General features: G+C 39.7%; 2 protein-coding genes across 3 annotated transcripts in view; one reads left to right on the top strand and one right to left on the bottom strand.

The window, feature by feature from the left end:
• Positions 1-5269, bottom strand: part of LOC136867367 (uncharacterized) — a 123735-nt gene extending 118466 nt beyond the window's left edge. The window contains exons 1-2 of one of the 2 annotated variants that reach the window (XM_067144544.2): positions 5120-5269; positions 4734-4905 (exon numbers count right to left, since the gene is read on the bottom strand). In XM_067144544.2, coding sequence (XP_067000645.2) covers positions 4734-4877 — 144 coding nt within the window. In that variant the 5' untranslated portion in view covers positions 4878-4905; positions 5120-5269. Of the gene's footprint in view, positions 1-4733 lie in introns of both variants that reach the window. The other variant, XM_067144545.2, reaches the window with a different exon arrangement.
• A 590-nt stretch (positions 5270-5859) lies between these two features.
• On the top strand, positions 5860-6933 carry LOC136866826 (uncharacterized). The gene has a single exon (XM_067143930.2). The coding sequence runs from the start codon at positions 5860-5862 to the stop codon at positions 6931-6933; it is 1074 nt and encodes a 357-aa protein (XP_067000031.2).
• The last annotated feature ends 8535 nt before the right edge of the window (positions 6934-15468 follow it).

Here is a 15468-nt window from a genome sequence, read left to right as displayed (position 1 = left end):
GTAACTAGGAGATGGAGGAGGTCAAAGGTGAGGGGATGAAAAGTAACCAAGTTGGGGTGGATTAAAACGGGGATGTGGAGTAGGTGGTTGGGGAGGAGGAGCAGGCCCGGGACGTCGTCTAGGTGTGATAGGACGGTTCGAGGATTGAGGAGGAGAGCGGGATGGTTCTAAATGGTGGTGGCGGCCATAAAGATGTATTCCATGTTCGATGAGGCATTGGGCGCCTGTGGAGGTCGGAAGGTGAAGTCGGACTAAGAAGGTAGGGCCATCGGCGTTGAAGATCCTGAACGCTCTTCGTACTGGGAGTCCTGCCTGGCGGAGTTCATGGGCTATGTCTTCAGGTAGCATACTCGGGTCCACTCCGTGAACAATGCAGCTGAAGATTGTGTTGGTATCGGGCGACGGTGGTGAACGTGCTGTGTCAACTGAAGTAGCAGTGGCAGTTTTCTCTCCAGGGGGCTGAAGGGATGCGGTCTGTGGACTACGTTGATCAGGGGTGGGACGGATGGGGAGAGAAGAAGTCGTAAGAGGGGAAGGATGGGACATAACTGTAAGAGGTCATAGGAACGTTGGAGGAGGAGTGAGCAGAGGTGGTACTGGTGGTGGTGTGGGAAGAGGACGATGTCTTTGGAGATGGTATCCAGTGAAGTGGCATGTCAAGTGGCTCAAAAGCGTCTTCCAGGTATGGCGGACAAGGTTCCACTTGATGCAGGTAGCCGGCGATGTACATAATGTTGAGATATTGTTGGACAGTGTCTGCTGAGGAAAATTTAATAAGGACTCGATGTGTCGGGATGAAGTTGTCCTGTATCCAAGATACATTTTTGGCGGGGATACAAATTATGTGGAGGTGGTGGAGAAGAGTTTCATTAGTATAGGTGAAATCAACGTTATGAACAATGCAGTTTGGCATGATGGGAAGTCTAACTTCCAGCTTGGTGTCAGCCTATTTGCTTTATTAGTTTGGCGGGGTGTGGAAGTATAGTTGTGGCGTTACCTGGCCGATCAAAAGAAATGGCGATGTTAAGAAGAAGTGGTCAGTCCACTTAAGAGACGTCAATGAACGACCTGGAAACATATCCTCAAGCATCTTCAAATACCTCCGGACTGAGCCATAATCTGATTAGTGATAACAGAGGATGGTTGCCAAGTTGTAATTCCTCTTAAAACAACAATTACCACCACTCTACTGATCTCCTCAAAACATCAATATTCTCTTCCCCCATTCCTTCTCTCCATACTTCTCACATTATTTCCTTTTAGTGATGTTCCTGTAGCCTTATTCTCTGACATTCCTTCTTTTCTTCCCTCTATCCTTTTGTTCATTCCTTTATCCTGTATTCTTTTCTTCTGCCATGGCCTTCTATTCCTTAACCTTATTTTTTTACCTTTTCTATTCCTTTCTTGATTTTTACAATGCTTACATTTTACTTCACTATCACTATATCTACAAAACCTGTTAATGTATGGTTTAGGTTAATATTTTAAAGCTTGTAATGTTTCATGTTTTATTGTACGTCCAGGCAAATGCTGGGGTTGTACCTTAATTAAGGTCACGGCCGCTACCCTCCCAATCCTAGTCATTTCCCAGCCCTTCGTCGCCAGAAACCTTCAGTGTGTTAGTGCGAAGTTAAACAAGTAGCAAAAAATAAAAAATAAAATGTATGTCCAGAAATGGATGGAAGAGTCCATGTTGTGAGGCAGCTCGAACAAAATCAAGCAGCTTCATTTATTATGTATTCAATACCAATCTATAGGCATTCTTCATCCCTTTTATTTATACTCTTTCTTTGACCCTTTTCCCTTACTTTATCTTTCTAATAGTTTGTTCTTCTTTCTTGATACTTCATTCCTTCAGTTTGACACCCTCGGTCATCCAGACCTACAAACCTAAATTTTGTATTGTTATGAATAGGTCTATATACGTAATGTTTAACTAACATTAATTTACTGAAATGTGTTTAACTTAATACTCTTTCACTTATTCTAGATTTTAATAGATGCTACAATGTAAGCTATTTTTTTTTTTTTTCCTTAAAAAGAGTTTATAATGCCATTAAATCTGTGAACATAGATTTCTTCCATCTAAGCACTCTTAAATGGCAATCAATTCAGATGGGTTTTGGTCTCATAATCTTGAACATAAAAGATGAATGCTTCAGCCAGCTACACTAAGCAGCCGGTCTTATGGGATATTCATTATAAAAATGTTACCCGGTATATTACTTAATGGACCTTACTTATGCTTCCTTTACTGGAGAAGGAAAAAGAAAATAGTAGCAACATGAGTACAGGCATATAAATAATATTGTTTGCTGGGCTGAGTGGCTCAAATGGTAGAGGCGCTGGCCTTCTGATCCCAATTTGGCAGGTTCAATCCTGGCTCAGTCCGGTGGTATTTGAAGGTGCTCAAATACCTCAGCGTCGTGTCGGTAGATTTACTGGCACGTAAAAGAACTCCTGCGGGACTAAATTCCGGCACCTCGGCGTCTCCGAAAACCGAAAAAGTAGTTAGTGGGACGTGAAGCAAATAGCATTATTATTATTAAATAATATTGTCCCCCACCCCCTTACTCCAGATAATTTTTTAACCCTGAAAAGAAATAAAACTACCCTCGATAATAGTCAAGAGAATTGAAACAAAATGTGTTCTGTGTGAATGTCAAGTAGGTTTTTAGGATTTTTAAATGTCTGATTGATAGTAACTAAATATTTATACTGAGTCACTTATAAGTGGATGAATGCTCACACTCCAGTAAATGTTTCTTTCTCCCAAAGTTCTTATCCATGCCTCCTGAATTTAAATGTAAAGTCAGAATTTTCCTGAAAGAAAAAAGGAAGTTGGTTTGGCCATTATTTTGGAATAATATTGTTTGGGTTATCAGTTAGTAAATTGAGCTTAATTCTCTCAACCATACTACTCTTTGTCAGCCTTTTTAATTTCTGTATGCTTTTATTACAGCCTATATCTAATCTAGATTAATGTCTTGACCTCCTCAGCCATTTTTCCTTTCACACTTCCTTCCAATCACTCCAGGGGATCTCATCTTGGAGAGTATGGGGTGGCAACCACAGAGTTTCTGGCCAAGTCTGAAGTTGCTTCCTCTTACTTGTGCCTGTCTCCTTGCTTTCATCCTTCCTGGTTGACCTGCCTTGGTCTACTCTTATTCTCTTCTGATCGCAATAGTTTCAGATATTTGAAGCGTCAAAATTCTTTCACTTTACTGCCCTTTATGGGCCTTCCCTTTTATCTCTTTGATTCCTTTATTTATTTATTTTTGCTAGTGGCTTTATGTCGCATCGACACAGATTGGTCTTATGGAACAATGGGATAGGAAAGGCCTAGCAGTTGGAAGGAAGCGGCCATGGCCTTCATTAAGGTACAACCCCAGCATTTGCCTGATGTGAAAATGGGAAACCACGGAAAACCACATTCAGGGCTGGCGATAGTGGGATTCGAGCCCACTATCTCCCGGATGCAAGCTCAAAGCTTATGCTTCCTTTACTGGAGAAGGTCAACCGCACCGTCAACTTGCCCAGTCCTTTATTCTTTGACAGGTCATTCTCTTTCCCCTGTGAAATGAGTTAAGAGGGAATATTAAAGTTATTGTTCAACCATTAGAAAACGAATGAGAAAGATGAAGAGATCTAACTCTTCAAACATTGAAAGTAAAAAGAAAGGAAAGGGAAAAACCATGAAAGACAGGAAGACCACTTAGGTCTTGCAAACATGATCCTGTTGGGGTAAGAAGAGAACAAGCGTAGATCAAAGGAGGTCAGGTATGAAAATAAAATGGTAAAGTAGCCTACATATAGGAAAGGATACTAGACTGGGCTGGGGTCTCATGATCACCACTTTACTCCCACAGGTTGTGCTATTGACTTTACGTTGCACCGACACAGATATGTCTTATGGCGACGATGGGACAGGAAAGGGCTAGGAGTGGGAAGGAAGCGGCCGTGGCCTTAATTAAGGTACAGCCCCAACATTTGCCTGATGTGAAAATGGGAAACCATGGAAAACCATCTTCTGGGCTGCCGACAGTGGGATTCGAACCTATTATCTCCCGAATACCGGATACTGGCCGCACTTAAGCGACTGCAGCTATCAAGCTCGGTCCCACAGGTTGTGAGTCCTTCCAGGGAGGGAAAGAATGAAGAAAGGAAGAATGGCAAGGAGGTGGTGGTGATTAGTCTTAAGAGGAAGTACAACTCTGTTAATACCGATCAGTAAGAACTTGGTAGAGGCCCAACACTTCAAAGAGTGATGGTATCAGCAAAAGAAATGGAAAGGCCATAAAGGGCATAAAAATGAAATATCCCCTAAGCCTTGCAAACCTAATACAGTCAGTCAGAAAGAAAAGAGTTAGCCAAGGGAGGTCAGACAGGGAAGATGAAAGCGAGGAGACCAGCACAAGTGTATGCAATGCCAGACTTAGCTAGGGGAACCAGGGTCACCAACCACACTCCCAAGTTGAAAGCCTCTTGTCTCCCTTTTAGCCGCCTCTTACAACAGGCAAGGGATATCACAGATATACTCTACCAGGAAGGAAATGCAAATAAAGAGAGGGATGAATAAATGAATTAATGTTCCTAATGGTCATCTTTGTCGCAATTTTATATAGAAACATGAACTCTCTCAAGGTGTTTATCTCTCATGCTAGTTGAACCTGACACAATAATCCTCATTTTCTATTTGATAACAATATTTGAGAAACATTATTCTGGCTTACTTTCAATATTGGAAGACAGGACTGAATTTTAAGAAGAATTTTCTTCCTCCGAGCATTTTCTTCGAATATTGGCAACTGAAATTCGTCATCATTTAAGCAAAGACGACAAGGGCTTGAGTACAAATGCAGCTGGTTTGTTCCCATTGCATATGGTTAAGTGCGATCACCTTGGCTGTAATTACAAAGTTCGGTATCAAAATAGTAGATAATATTAACAATTGCTGTAGATACAGAGATTAAGTACATTGGACATGGTTGCGTTTCTAAGCCACAACGTTAATAATTCACTAAACTTGGTAGGCTACGAACGAAACTCATTAGATATCGGTACTCAAAACTACAATCCTATTTAGCAGCTTTTTCTTTTTCCTCGTGATTTTATGTACCTTAATACAGCTGTTAGTTTTGAACAAATAATTATTTCAGTACGAGATCATATATTACTGTTACCAGTAATTGCAACCTAAATACAAATTGGAATATTAGCAATCTTATCAAAACTGTTCGCTAACTCAGGCCTAGTAGTCAAGTCGATCTTTCAAACTCTCCTCTGTACTTGCTTGTTAGTAGCTAGACGCTTCTATTCTATCCACTTTACTACACACGTTAAGACAGTAATTCCGAGTAATTCTAATGTCATATATCATTCTGTTAGTTTACGTTTCAAGCGCTGTTATCTTGCGTTATAACGGCACTGGATGTTTCTACTCATAGTTAGTTGTTCACAGGAACTGTGATTTCAACTTCAAGTTTTGTTGGACTGTGAAGTGAGTAATAGTGAGTATCGGAAGATTACAGACGAGAGCTTTGTATATACACGTGGCCTGCAAGTTACTTCACTAGTTCCCAAATTCTAACATACTCTCTCGAGTTCAACGTAGTAACAAGATTTACGTATGCTGCTAAGCTATATGTGACAACTGTGTCGTGCTCGTAACCTGAAAAATTATCGTACGTTTTGCTTCTGACACTAGGGCACGCCTGCGTTGTTTATATAGTGACGAAGTTACTTAAAATGTCATCAAAAGTTTGCGTCGTCCCCTCGTGGTTGGATAAAACCTTTTTACAGAATATCTTCGAAAGTCATGAAATTCTGTCAGGGAAACAAATCAGCGGATATGATGTAATGCCAGCCACAGATCGCGGGGATAATTACATTAGCGATCTCTATCGTGTTGTGATAGAAACTAGTGATGGACAAAAGCGCTCTGTGATCGTCAAATGTCTTCCCACCGCGGAATACAACTTGAAGTTCATTCGTGATGCATGTCTTTTCGAAAAAGAAATTTTGTTTTATGGAGAAACACTTCAGGAAATGTCTGATTTATTGAAAATAGACAATGAACCGAGTATTACACCAAAGTGTTTGTATATTCGTGACGATTCTGTTCTAGTTTTCGAAGATCTACTGACTCTTGGATATAAAATCGTTGATCGCCGATCGGGGCTGGATATGGAACATTGCACCTGGGCTCTTAAAGCATTGGCACGTCTCCATGCTCTATCAGTTTCACTTCCTTCCGAAGTTCTTGCCTGCAAGTATCCTGACACTGTGTACAGTGGACGGGACAGAGCTCATGCAGTGAACTATATTGCTAATAGTATTGAACTGTTGGCTGCTAAAGTTGAAAAATGGTCCGGATTTGAAAGATTTGGATCCAAACTTCGTGAAATAGCACCAGGTGCGAATGATCGTATCATCAACCTCTTTGAGTGTCCATCATCCTTCCGTGTACTCAACCATGGGGATGTTTGGGTAAATAATATGATGTTTCGATATGATGAAAATAAAAAGGTAACAGGGATAAAATTATTAGATTTCCAAATGTGTCGATTTGTATCTCCAGCTTTTGATCTTCACTACTTTTTCTCTACTAGTCTTGCTGAAAATATACGTCTGTATAATCTGGAACAATTGGTAAAAGAATATCATCGCGAGTTCTGTAGGTATGTTGGCCTCCTAGGTAAAGCTCCAGTTCTAACATTGGATGAGCTGAAGGCTGAACTGGACAAAAATGCTTTCTTTGGCCTCATTAGTGCATGCTTAATGCTGCCAGTAGTTTTGTCAGATCCTGAGGACACACCAGATTTAGGTACCATAACAACACGGGAAACAGAGTTGGAATGTCACTCAGGGTTTCACTTCCAGCATCAATTCAAAAATATTCTTTTGTACTTTGAAGAAAAGGGTATTATATAATGAAAGATATATCTTAGGTAGCAAGTCAATTTTATTTTATTTCTAATGTTAATGTTGGTATTTTCAAATAAATCATGTTTCTGTTTATTTAATAGCTTCTTGAACATCAAACTCTGAACATTTTGCTGGGTAGGTATAAACAATATGTATTTTTATTTCACTTTAAATGCTGACAGTTATTTATCTAGAACTGTTCTGGACATGGGCGCCCGCAGGATCTTTTCCAGGAGGGGGGCGGGGGCACATTGACAATTTTCTTGAATATAAAAACCAATATAACGTCACCAACATTAAATTGTTTACAGAAATTTCCGGTTATAACAGATGGTAGATGACTGTCAGTAAGTTCAGTTCATGAAATAATCTGGTATGATATTAAACAATTGAACATGAACCTCTTTAGAATTCCAGAGGGGGCAAGAGCCCCCCCTTGTCCTCCCCCCCCCCCCCCCCCCCCCACCGTTCTGCGGGTGCCCATGGTTCTGGAAGTCTTTCTTCATTTGTAGAATATAGAGAGAGCTTCATGGAAGAAGCTATTAAAGATCACATTTTTCTTGAAATACTTCAGTCAAATACTCCAGGTTTGAGCTGATGAATAGGTTTGTGCTGATGAAAGACATTTGTGTTCTAATTGCATATTCCTTGTGTGTATTGTTCTAAAACCAAGGTACAGTAGCTTACTATTCAGATCTAAATTTATATGCTGCTAGCAGTATGCATGGCTTGTTGAAATCAGAATTAGATTCATTCACTGTCGGTAGCAACAGTGAATAGTCCAATAATAACTTCTGATCAACCTCTTTGTCTTGTTTCATCTAAAATACTAGCGAAGGATAGCCGCAGTACAACGGAGATGAGCTTTGAGAATTACAAGTGCATATCGTACGGTATCCGAACCTGCGATCCAGCAGTACCACCGATTGGCTTACTTACCTTAGAGAGACAGGAAGCCTGGTGTACTCAAGAGAGTTAGAAAAGAAATGTGCCAAGAAGTTGGCTTGTGGCCAACAAATGAAAAGATGGGAGGGAGATCCATGAGGGAAATGGACTAAGCGGCTGATACCACGTTTAGCGAACTAGGAAGCACAGGCATATGGTAAAGTTAGCTATTACCTTACGCAGCTCTTGTCAGGTCAGATATTTTCGAAAATTTTTATGCAGAATAGGCTGAGTGAGCAATCCATTGTGTATTTATTGCAATGATGCTGACGATATACTTCACACCTTTTTTGTATGTGAGCATTGATCTACACAAAGAAGGTGTTTAGAAGTTGAGAAAGGAGAACTAATACCAGAATCTATTGTTCTAGTGATGTTATGGAACCAGGAATGTTGGCATCAGATAGGTCTGTATACAGAAAGTATTATACGATGGAAAAAGAGTGGATATTCACAAATGCCAGTAAAGGAGAAATGAAGGAAGAAGAAGCCTGAGAGGGTAAAAGCATGACTCTGACCTGAAGTAATGTGATAGCAGTTCCGGGGCGGAGAAAAGGGTGTGTGGTTTTTAGCGGGCAAGAATCGCACATGCTTGTGGAGTGCAAACCCTTCTCAAGTGTCTCATGCAAGATTTTCTACACTCCCTCATTAAAAATGTAATATTAATATTGATATTATTCCACGATAAGTTTCATTGTACATCCTGGCGTTTACTCAGTTTTTGACTGCTTGGCTTGCTGCTTGCTGTGTTGAGCTCGGCATTCATCTGACCACTTTGCAGCAGTTGTCCACTTTGCATCCTGAAAAGTCCCAAAAGTCACGATGCTTGTTCTGAAAAGGTCTTGTTTGTGCATGTCATCTGGTCGTAGGCCCATTTCTTCGAGGTCTTTCTTTACGTTAACGTTCCAGGGGTGTGTGGTTTTTAGCGGGCAAGAATCGCACATGCTTGTGGAGTGCAAACCCTTCTCAAGTGTCTCATGCAAGATTTTCTACACTCCCTCATTAAAAATGTAATATTATTATTGATATTATTCCACGATAAGTTTCATTGTACATCCTGGCGTTTACTCAGTTTTTGACTGCTTGGCTTGCTGCTTGCTGTGTTGAGCTCGGCATTCATCTGACCACTTTGCAGCAGTTGTCCACTTTGCATCCTGAAAAGTCCCAAAAGTCACGATGCTTGTTCTGAAAAGGTCTTGTTTGTGCATGTCATCTGGTCGTAGGCCCATTTCTTCGAGGTCTTTCTTTACGTTAACGTTCCAGGGAATTGTTGTATTTGGTTTTGAGTCAAAATTACTAAAAATACGCTTTGTCCATCGAGAGTTGTCCATCCGTCATAGGTGACCATAGAAGCGAGCCCTGCATTTGCGCATTGTGTCCATGATCTTCTCTATCTTAGATTAGATTTCTTGTCTAGATTTTCTTATCTATATACTGTTTTTGTAGTTTGTGCCAAGAATGTTGTAGAGAATCGTTCTCTCTTTTTGCTCTAACTTAGAGAGCGCACATTTCTGAGAGAGGATAAGGCATTCTGACATATAGAGAGATACTGGCTTGATGACAGTGTTATAGTGGTGAAGTTTGGTATTTATAGAAAAGCACCTTTTGTTATATATGTTCCGGGTGGTTTGAAAAGCTACCTCTATTTTTTTTTGCTCTGACCACTAAGGCCTCTGTATCTAGTCCGTTTGATTGGATCCACTCACCAACGTATTTGGTGTTCAGTTGGGTCATGTTGTCTTTGATGTTTGACATTACTTCAGTCTTTTCAAAGGATATCTTTAAGCCTGTTTGTTCTGCTATCTCATTCAGCACATTAATTTCTTCTGTTACAGTTTCAAAATTTTCAGTCATTATTGATATTGCATCCGCAAAAGGTAAGCAGTCAATTTCTGCTCCATTCTTCTTCGTCCCAATCCTTAAAGGTATGAACAAGTTTCTCCCTTGTAGTATCTGACGCCGCTCCTGTATTACTTTCTCCAGTACGCAGTTGAACAAGAGTGGTGAGAGTCCATCTCCCTGCCTAACACCCGTTTTAATTTCAAAGGGTGCAGAGTAGCATGTCCTCTCACAGATGGAACACAAGAACAGACGAAAACCACTGTACGGACCTGCTTACAAGCTGAACGCTAGAATAGTCATCTCCCATTATAATTAGCAAACGCACTTAGGCCATCTCTCTCTCGCCCCTTAAAAGCCACCCCACACGTGATACAAAGGAATAGCCTACTATCATTATAACTATCAATGTGTCTCCTAAGAAAAACGACCACTTAAATGCACGCCCACAAATAGAACAACCAAAGGGCTTACCCCCGAAGAGAGGATTTAACCTAAAGGAGCTCCAAAGGGGTTTTATAAGAGGTCCCACAAACGGAGATTGTTGTCCCATTGTGGATTTTCACATAGTTTATGTTAAGTATAACTTTTATGATTTCCAATTCATGCTGGTTAGCGTTGCTTCCAGTTTTCCTATTAGTATCTTCCTATCGATGCTGACGAAGGCCTCTTGATAGTCGAATATAGTGTACAGTGGTGTGGATGGTTGTGCTAGTGCGGTGTCTATTTCGGTTGTTACTTTCCCTATGGCTTGTAGTGTCGATTTGCCATCCATGAATCCATGTTGGTTGGGTGGTATCTCTTCCATTATTCTTGGACAACTTATTATCGTTTTAAGATTGTGGATCTGCTCTGCTGCTGATCAGCCTTTCTGAAAACCTCCTTTGTATTTTCCAAGCGAGTGCTCAACTTGCTGTTCTAGTCATTCTAGGATGGATATCGATATAATCTTGTATGCTACTGGGAGTAATGAGATACCACGATAGTTATTTACATCTTTGTTATTTCCTTTCTTATGTAAAGGATGGATTAAAGCTACCTTCCAGTCCTCTGGTAGTTGTTCTTTTTCCCATATGTCAATGGTGGTCTTATGCAGGATGTCTGTTGCTTCTTCCAGGGCATATTTCCATAGTTCTGTTATTATGGAGTCTTCACCAGAGGCCTGGTGTTTTTCAGTCTCTCTTTGTGGTGTTTGATCTCATCGCAGACCAAGGGAAAAGACTGCAGGTTTTTGACAATTTAGAAGTTTGTCGAAGTATTTGGCAAGGATCTCAGTTTTCTTCATTTGATGTTGCTAAAGTTCCATCTTTCCTTTGAAAGCAGAGGGAAGCTTGTATCCTTGTATCTTTTTTTCATTCTAAAACCCTCTAAAATTCTCAGGACTCACTTTGCTGGAAATCTTGCTCGATCTTGATCATTTGTTCTTTGTCGTACTTGCATTTCTCACTCCATATTATCTTTGCCGTTTGTGCCCGTTGGGTTTTGTAGATGTTCCAATCTTCCTCTCTTTTGGACATGTAGTACATTTTCCAGATAATTAGACGATCTATCAAGGCCTATTCACAACTTTCATTCCACCAGGCATGTTTCTTCCTCTTTTTAACCTCTGCTACTTCTTTAGCAGCTTGAACCATCTGACTTTTTGTGTTGTTAAAGTCCACATTCACTGGCCGGGCAAGTTCTTTGAATTCTTTCTTTTTTTCTCTAAGTTTCCTTGTGTCAAAGCGGGTTAGGGCAGGTTGATTTTTTTCTCGTTTAAAGGGATGGGTAACTTAACTACTGAGACATAATGATTTGAATCTATGTTCATCCCCTGTTTGACTATGACGTTCATTATTTCGGGACTGTACCTTCGAGATATTGCGACATGGTCTAGTTGGAATTCTTCCATTGTTATGTTTGGTAATTGCCATGTAGTTTGTTTCCTGCGAAGGTGTCAAAAGTGGTGTACATCATCTGGAGGTTATGATTTTCACATAATTCAACAAGAATTTTTCCATTCTCGTTAGTCCTCTTGTGAGCCAAGTATCGCCCAATGACGTGTCTGTATTTCTGTTCCCATCCTAGTTATGCATTGAAATCACCCATTAAGATCTTGACATGATGTTTTGGAATATTTGCGATTCTGGTATCGAGGGTGTTCCAAAATCTATCTGTGTTCTCAGAATCTTTTTGGTTTTGGTCATTATTCGGGGTGTGGACATTGATCAACGTATACGTTTTGTTTGCATAGCGCCAGATAGTAGGGATAGCCGATCATTTATAGGTTAAAAATTGGAGATAGACCTAAGGATTGAGGTGTTGACTGCAAATGCTGCACCGAATATTGGAGTGTTCTTCATTGCTCATTTTTGGGCTTTTCTCTCGAAAAAACGGTACCCATCTGATTTGAAAGTTTCTTCATCTGTGAAGCGGGTTTCTTGCAATGCTGTTACAGAGATCTTGTTTACATGGAAGGCTTTGGTCAGTTATTTCATTTTGCCAGTTTGTGTGAGAGAGTTTATATTGAAGTATGTCAGGAAAATCTTAGATTTGTGTTTCAGTTTTCATGACTGTTTGGGGTTTCCAAGACGTTGCTAAGCTTCAAAAGTGGAACACCACATGCTCCAAATGTCTTTACATTATTAGTAAGAAATTCACTTTTATTTCTTGAATCTGAAGGGGCCAGTGCCTTACCAATAAACTGATATCTCAGTCCACCTTCACTACATTATATTTCCTTACTCTTTGCCTATATGCTGCTTGGTGGAATGTCTTTGGTGTTTTCCATGAATTGTTACTGAAATATCACATAACATACATTGCACCTCAGAACAGACTCATCACTTTCAATATCATGTGCACTAAACTGTCTAACATCATCAGACATTTTCTCAGTGTTCAATTTCTACCTTAATATGCTGAGTATTGCCAACAAAGGTGAATGAGAAAGATACTGCACACTAGCGAAAATGTACTCTGGACTGAAAATTTACAACAGTTTAAATTTGTTCCCCACCCCAGCAGTCAATGATACTGATTGACAGGATTGCTAATTGGTCAATTTAACTTCACTTTTCTCCTTTTCTTCCTGTAGAATGATGAAGCACAAATTGACTTGTGGACCTTTTGCCTAATGGGAGTTCAATGAGCACAAATTAATTTGAAAGCTTTTGCCAACATGACTGCACAGAAGCAAAGGTAATATGATATCACCCTAAGGACCATAAATTCCAACAAAATACATACGGAAAGTGGGAGTTTTTCCATTTATAAAAGAAGCCAAGAGAGAAAATTATATTAAGCCACAGATGTTTCGTTTCTTTTGTTTAATTTTTATGGGAATCAAAGGCAGCAAAGGAGCAAAAGCATGAGTTAATGCTTTTAGCACAAAAGGTGTTGACATTGAGTTAAGGTGCAAAAAGGTGCTGGCACTGAGAAAAACTGCATAAAGGTGCAATCAAAACACAGTTAAGAACACAGTTTTGATTGTTTATTTCATGTTTTAATTGTGAGACAAGATCATTTGAAAATTTCAATAGCAGAAAATTATTAAGGTGCAGCACCAAAAATTCCTAGCTTTAGTAATCACATTCAGATCATTAGCTTCTGCCCATTGCTCTCTAGCTTTGCTATTTTCAACTACCATACTGTAACTCCAACTTGCACTGACACAGATAGGTCTTATGGCGACGACAGGACAGGAAAGGCCTAGGAGTGAGTAGGAAGCGGCCGTGGCCTTAATTAAGGTACAGCCCCTGGTGTGGAAATGGGAAGCCACGGAAAACCATCTTCATAGCTGCCGACAGTGGAGTTTGAACCCATTATCTCCCAGATGCAACCACACAGCTGCACGCCACTAACCGCATGACCAGTTCGCCCAGTCTCTAGGATAGACAGATAAATAAATAAATACATATGAAATACCATACTTTCAAAATAGGCTTGTTCAGAAAAGAAGAAGAAACATTGTTATGTATTCTATCTTCTGAATCACTGAATCACTACTGTGCCTCTTGGGATGTAGGGGAAGTACTGCTGCAACATTAGTTTCCATTTTTTGCTGGGCAAATGATCAGAGCTATAACCTATGTTGTGGAAGTTTTATGCTTTAAGTGGAACAATCAATACAGTGATCTGTGCAATTTGTAGTGATATCTCTGAGTCGAAGAAAATATTATGACAATAATTTTTAGTTGCTATATCTGGTATGCAATTGATTTGAGTCTCTTGTTTTGAATGTTTAAATGCTTTTTCTGAGTAAAGACATGTGACAAACCAAAGGTGATGGTTTTCTGACTCAATCATCTAATTAGGCCTATATAGTGATGTGTTAATGCTCAAGAAAATACATTGACTATTCTTTCCTGAATCTGGAATAGGAAATAATTTTTACTGCATATAGCTGAGAATTTTGGGTTTAAATACTTGTTTTTGTTGGTCTGCACTAGAGGCTTGATATCTTTAGTATTAGCTTGGGATCGTGTTCTTGCTGAGGAAGTTATGTTACTACCAAATTTCTCTTTCTTGCATTGTGTATTGGGCATTTATCCTGAGGTCTGGTTTCATCCCGAACAGCTCCACCAACAGCTGTTATAGATAGCCAAGGTGTCACTGAAGAAGCATACTAGGGAAATGAGGAGTAAGGTAGTTTCCCATTGCTTTTCTCACTGAGCCGGAGGTTGCTATTACATATCAATATGCTAAGCCCACTGAAATAAACGCATCAACCAACCCTATAAGCGACATTTTTACACCAGATTCACAACTATTTTTTATTTACCACCTTGTCGATACACTAAATTGCTTAAGGCAACTTATTTGGTTAAAAGTGGTACATGTTTCGTATATTATAAACATCTTCAGCCACATACCACTGTTTAGATGAAAAATTCATATAATGACAAAGTATCAATGCTTTAGTTGCCTTAAGCAATTTAGTGTATCAAGAAGGTGGAAAATAAAAAAGACTTAGTTGTGAATTTGTGTAAGTGCGATACGGACCATGAAGCTGATTTTATGTAAATTTCATACCATTTGAAACAGGGACTGGCTGCATAAGGAATAACATTACTAGCATCGCTCATAACTCAGTCGCTGTCGTAAGGTCAAAGCCAAGGATGAGGCTGAGGCAGGTCAATGAAAGTAACAAATTTATTCTAGCTGATACTAGAAAACATAGTGCACTGTAAATACTACGTCTCGCCAGCAAAGGCACGATCTTGCATTGAACGTCACTATATGGATTTCTGATCTAGCCTTTGATATCTCAGCTGCCTGCGGTTTTGATTGGTATTACAAATCATGACAGAAGTCCAAGTAGAAGATAGAAGAAGGAGTCTCGATATGAATCATGCAGGGTTCCATGATTTTGGTATAGGGGCATTGTTATTACATTCCTTATGACCAAAAAATGTCTACAAAGGAAACTTGTTCAACATACGTCCACCTATTCAGTCAAGTATTCAGTTACAATAAATACATTTCTGTTTCAAATTTTCTTTCTTTTCTTTTCAGATCATTCTCAGAAATGTTTTGGGTTTTTCAAATAACGCTTTTCACACTAATGTTCCTTATTGATGACCTAGCAATCAATATTCTGTCATGATGGTTACATTCACTGCACTAAGAGAAAATTCTAGCCTGTATGTTTACTCTTCATCATTGTATCTACTATCTGGCAGCATGTCAGCCTCTCACTGCTGGGTTCCGTGGTTCAAATCCTGGTCACTCCATGTGAGATTTGTGCTGGACAGACTGGAGATGGGACAGGTTTTT

Source organism: Anabrus simplex, chromosome 3 (assembly GCF_040414725.1).
Source record: "Anabrus simplex isolate iqAnaSimp1 chromosome 3, ASM4041472v1, whole genome shotgun sequence".
Classification (NCBI taxonomy): domain Eukaryota; kingdom Metazoa; phylum Arthropoda; class Insecta; order Orthoptera; family Tettigoniidae; genus Anabrus; species Anabrus simplex.
The sequence above is the reverse complement of the archived record's forward strand: the minus strand, read 5'-3'. Positions and strand labels throughout refer to the sequence as shown.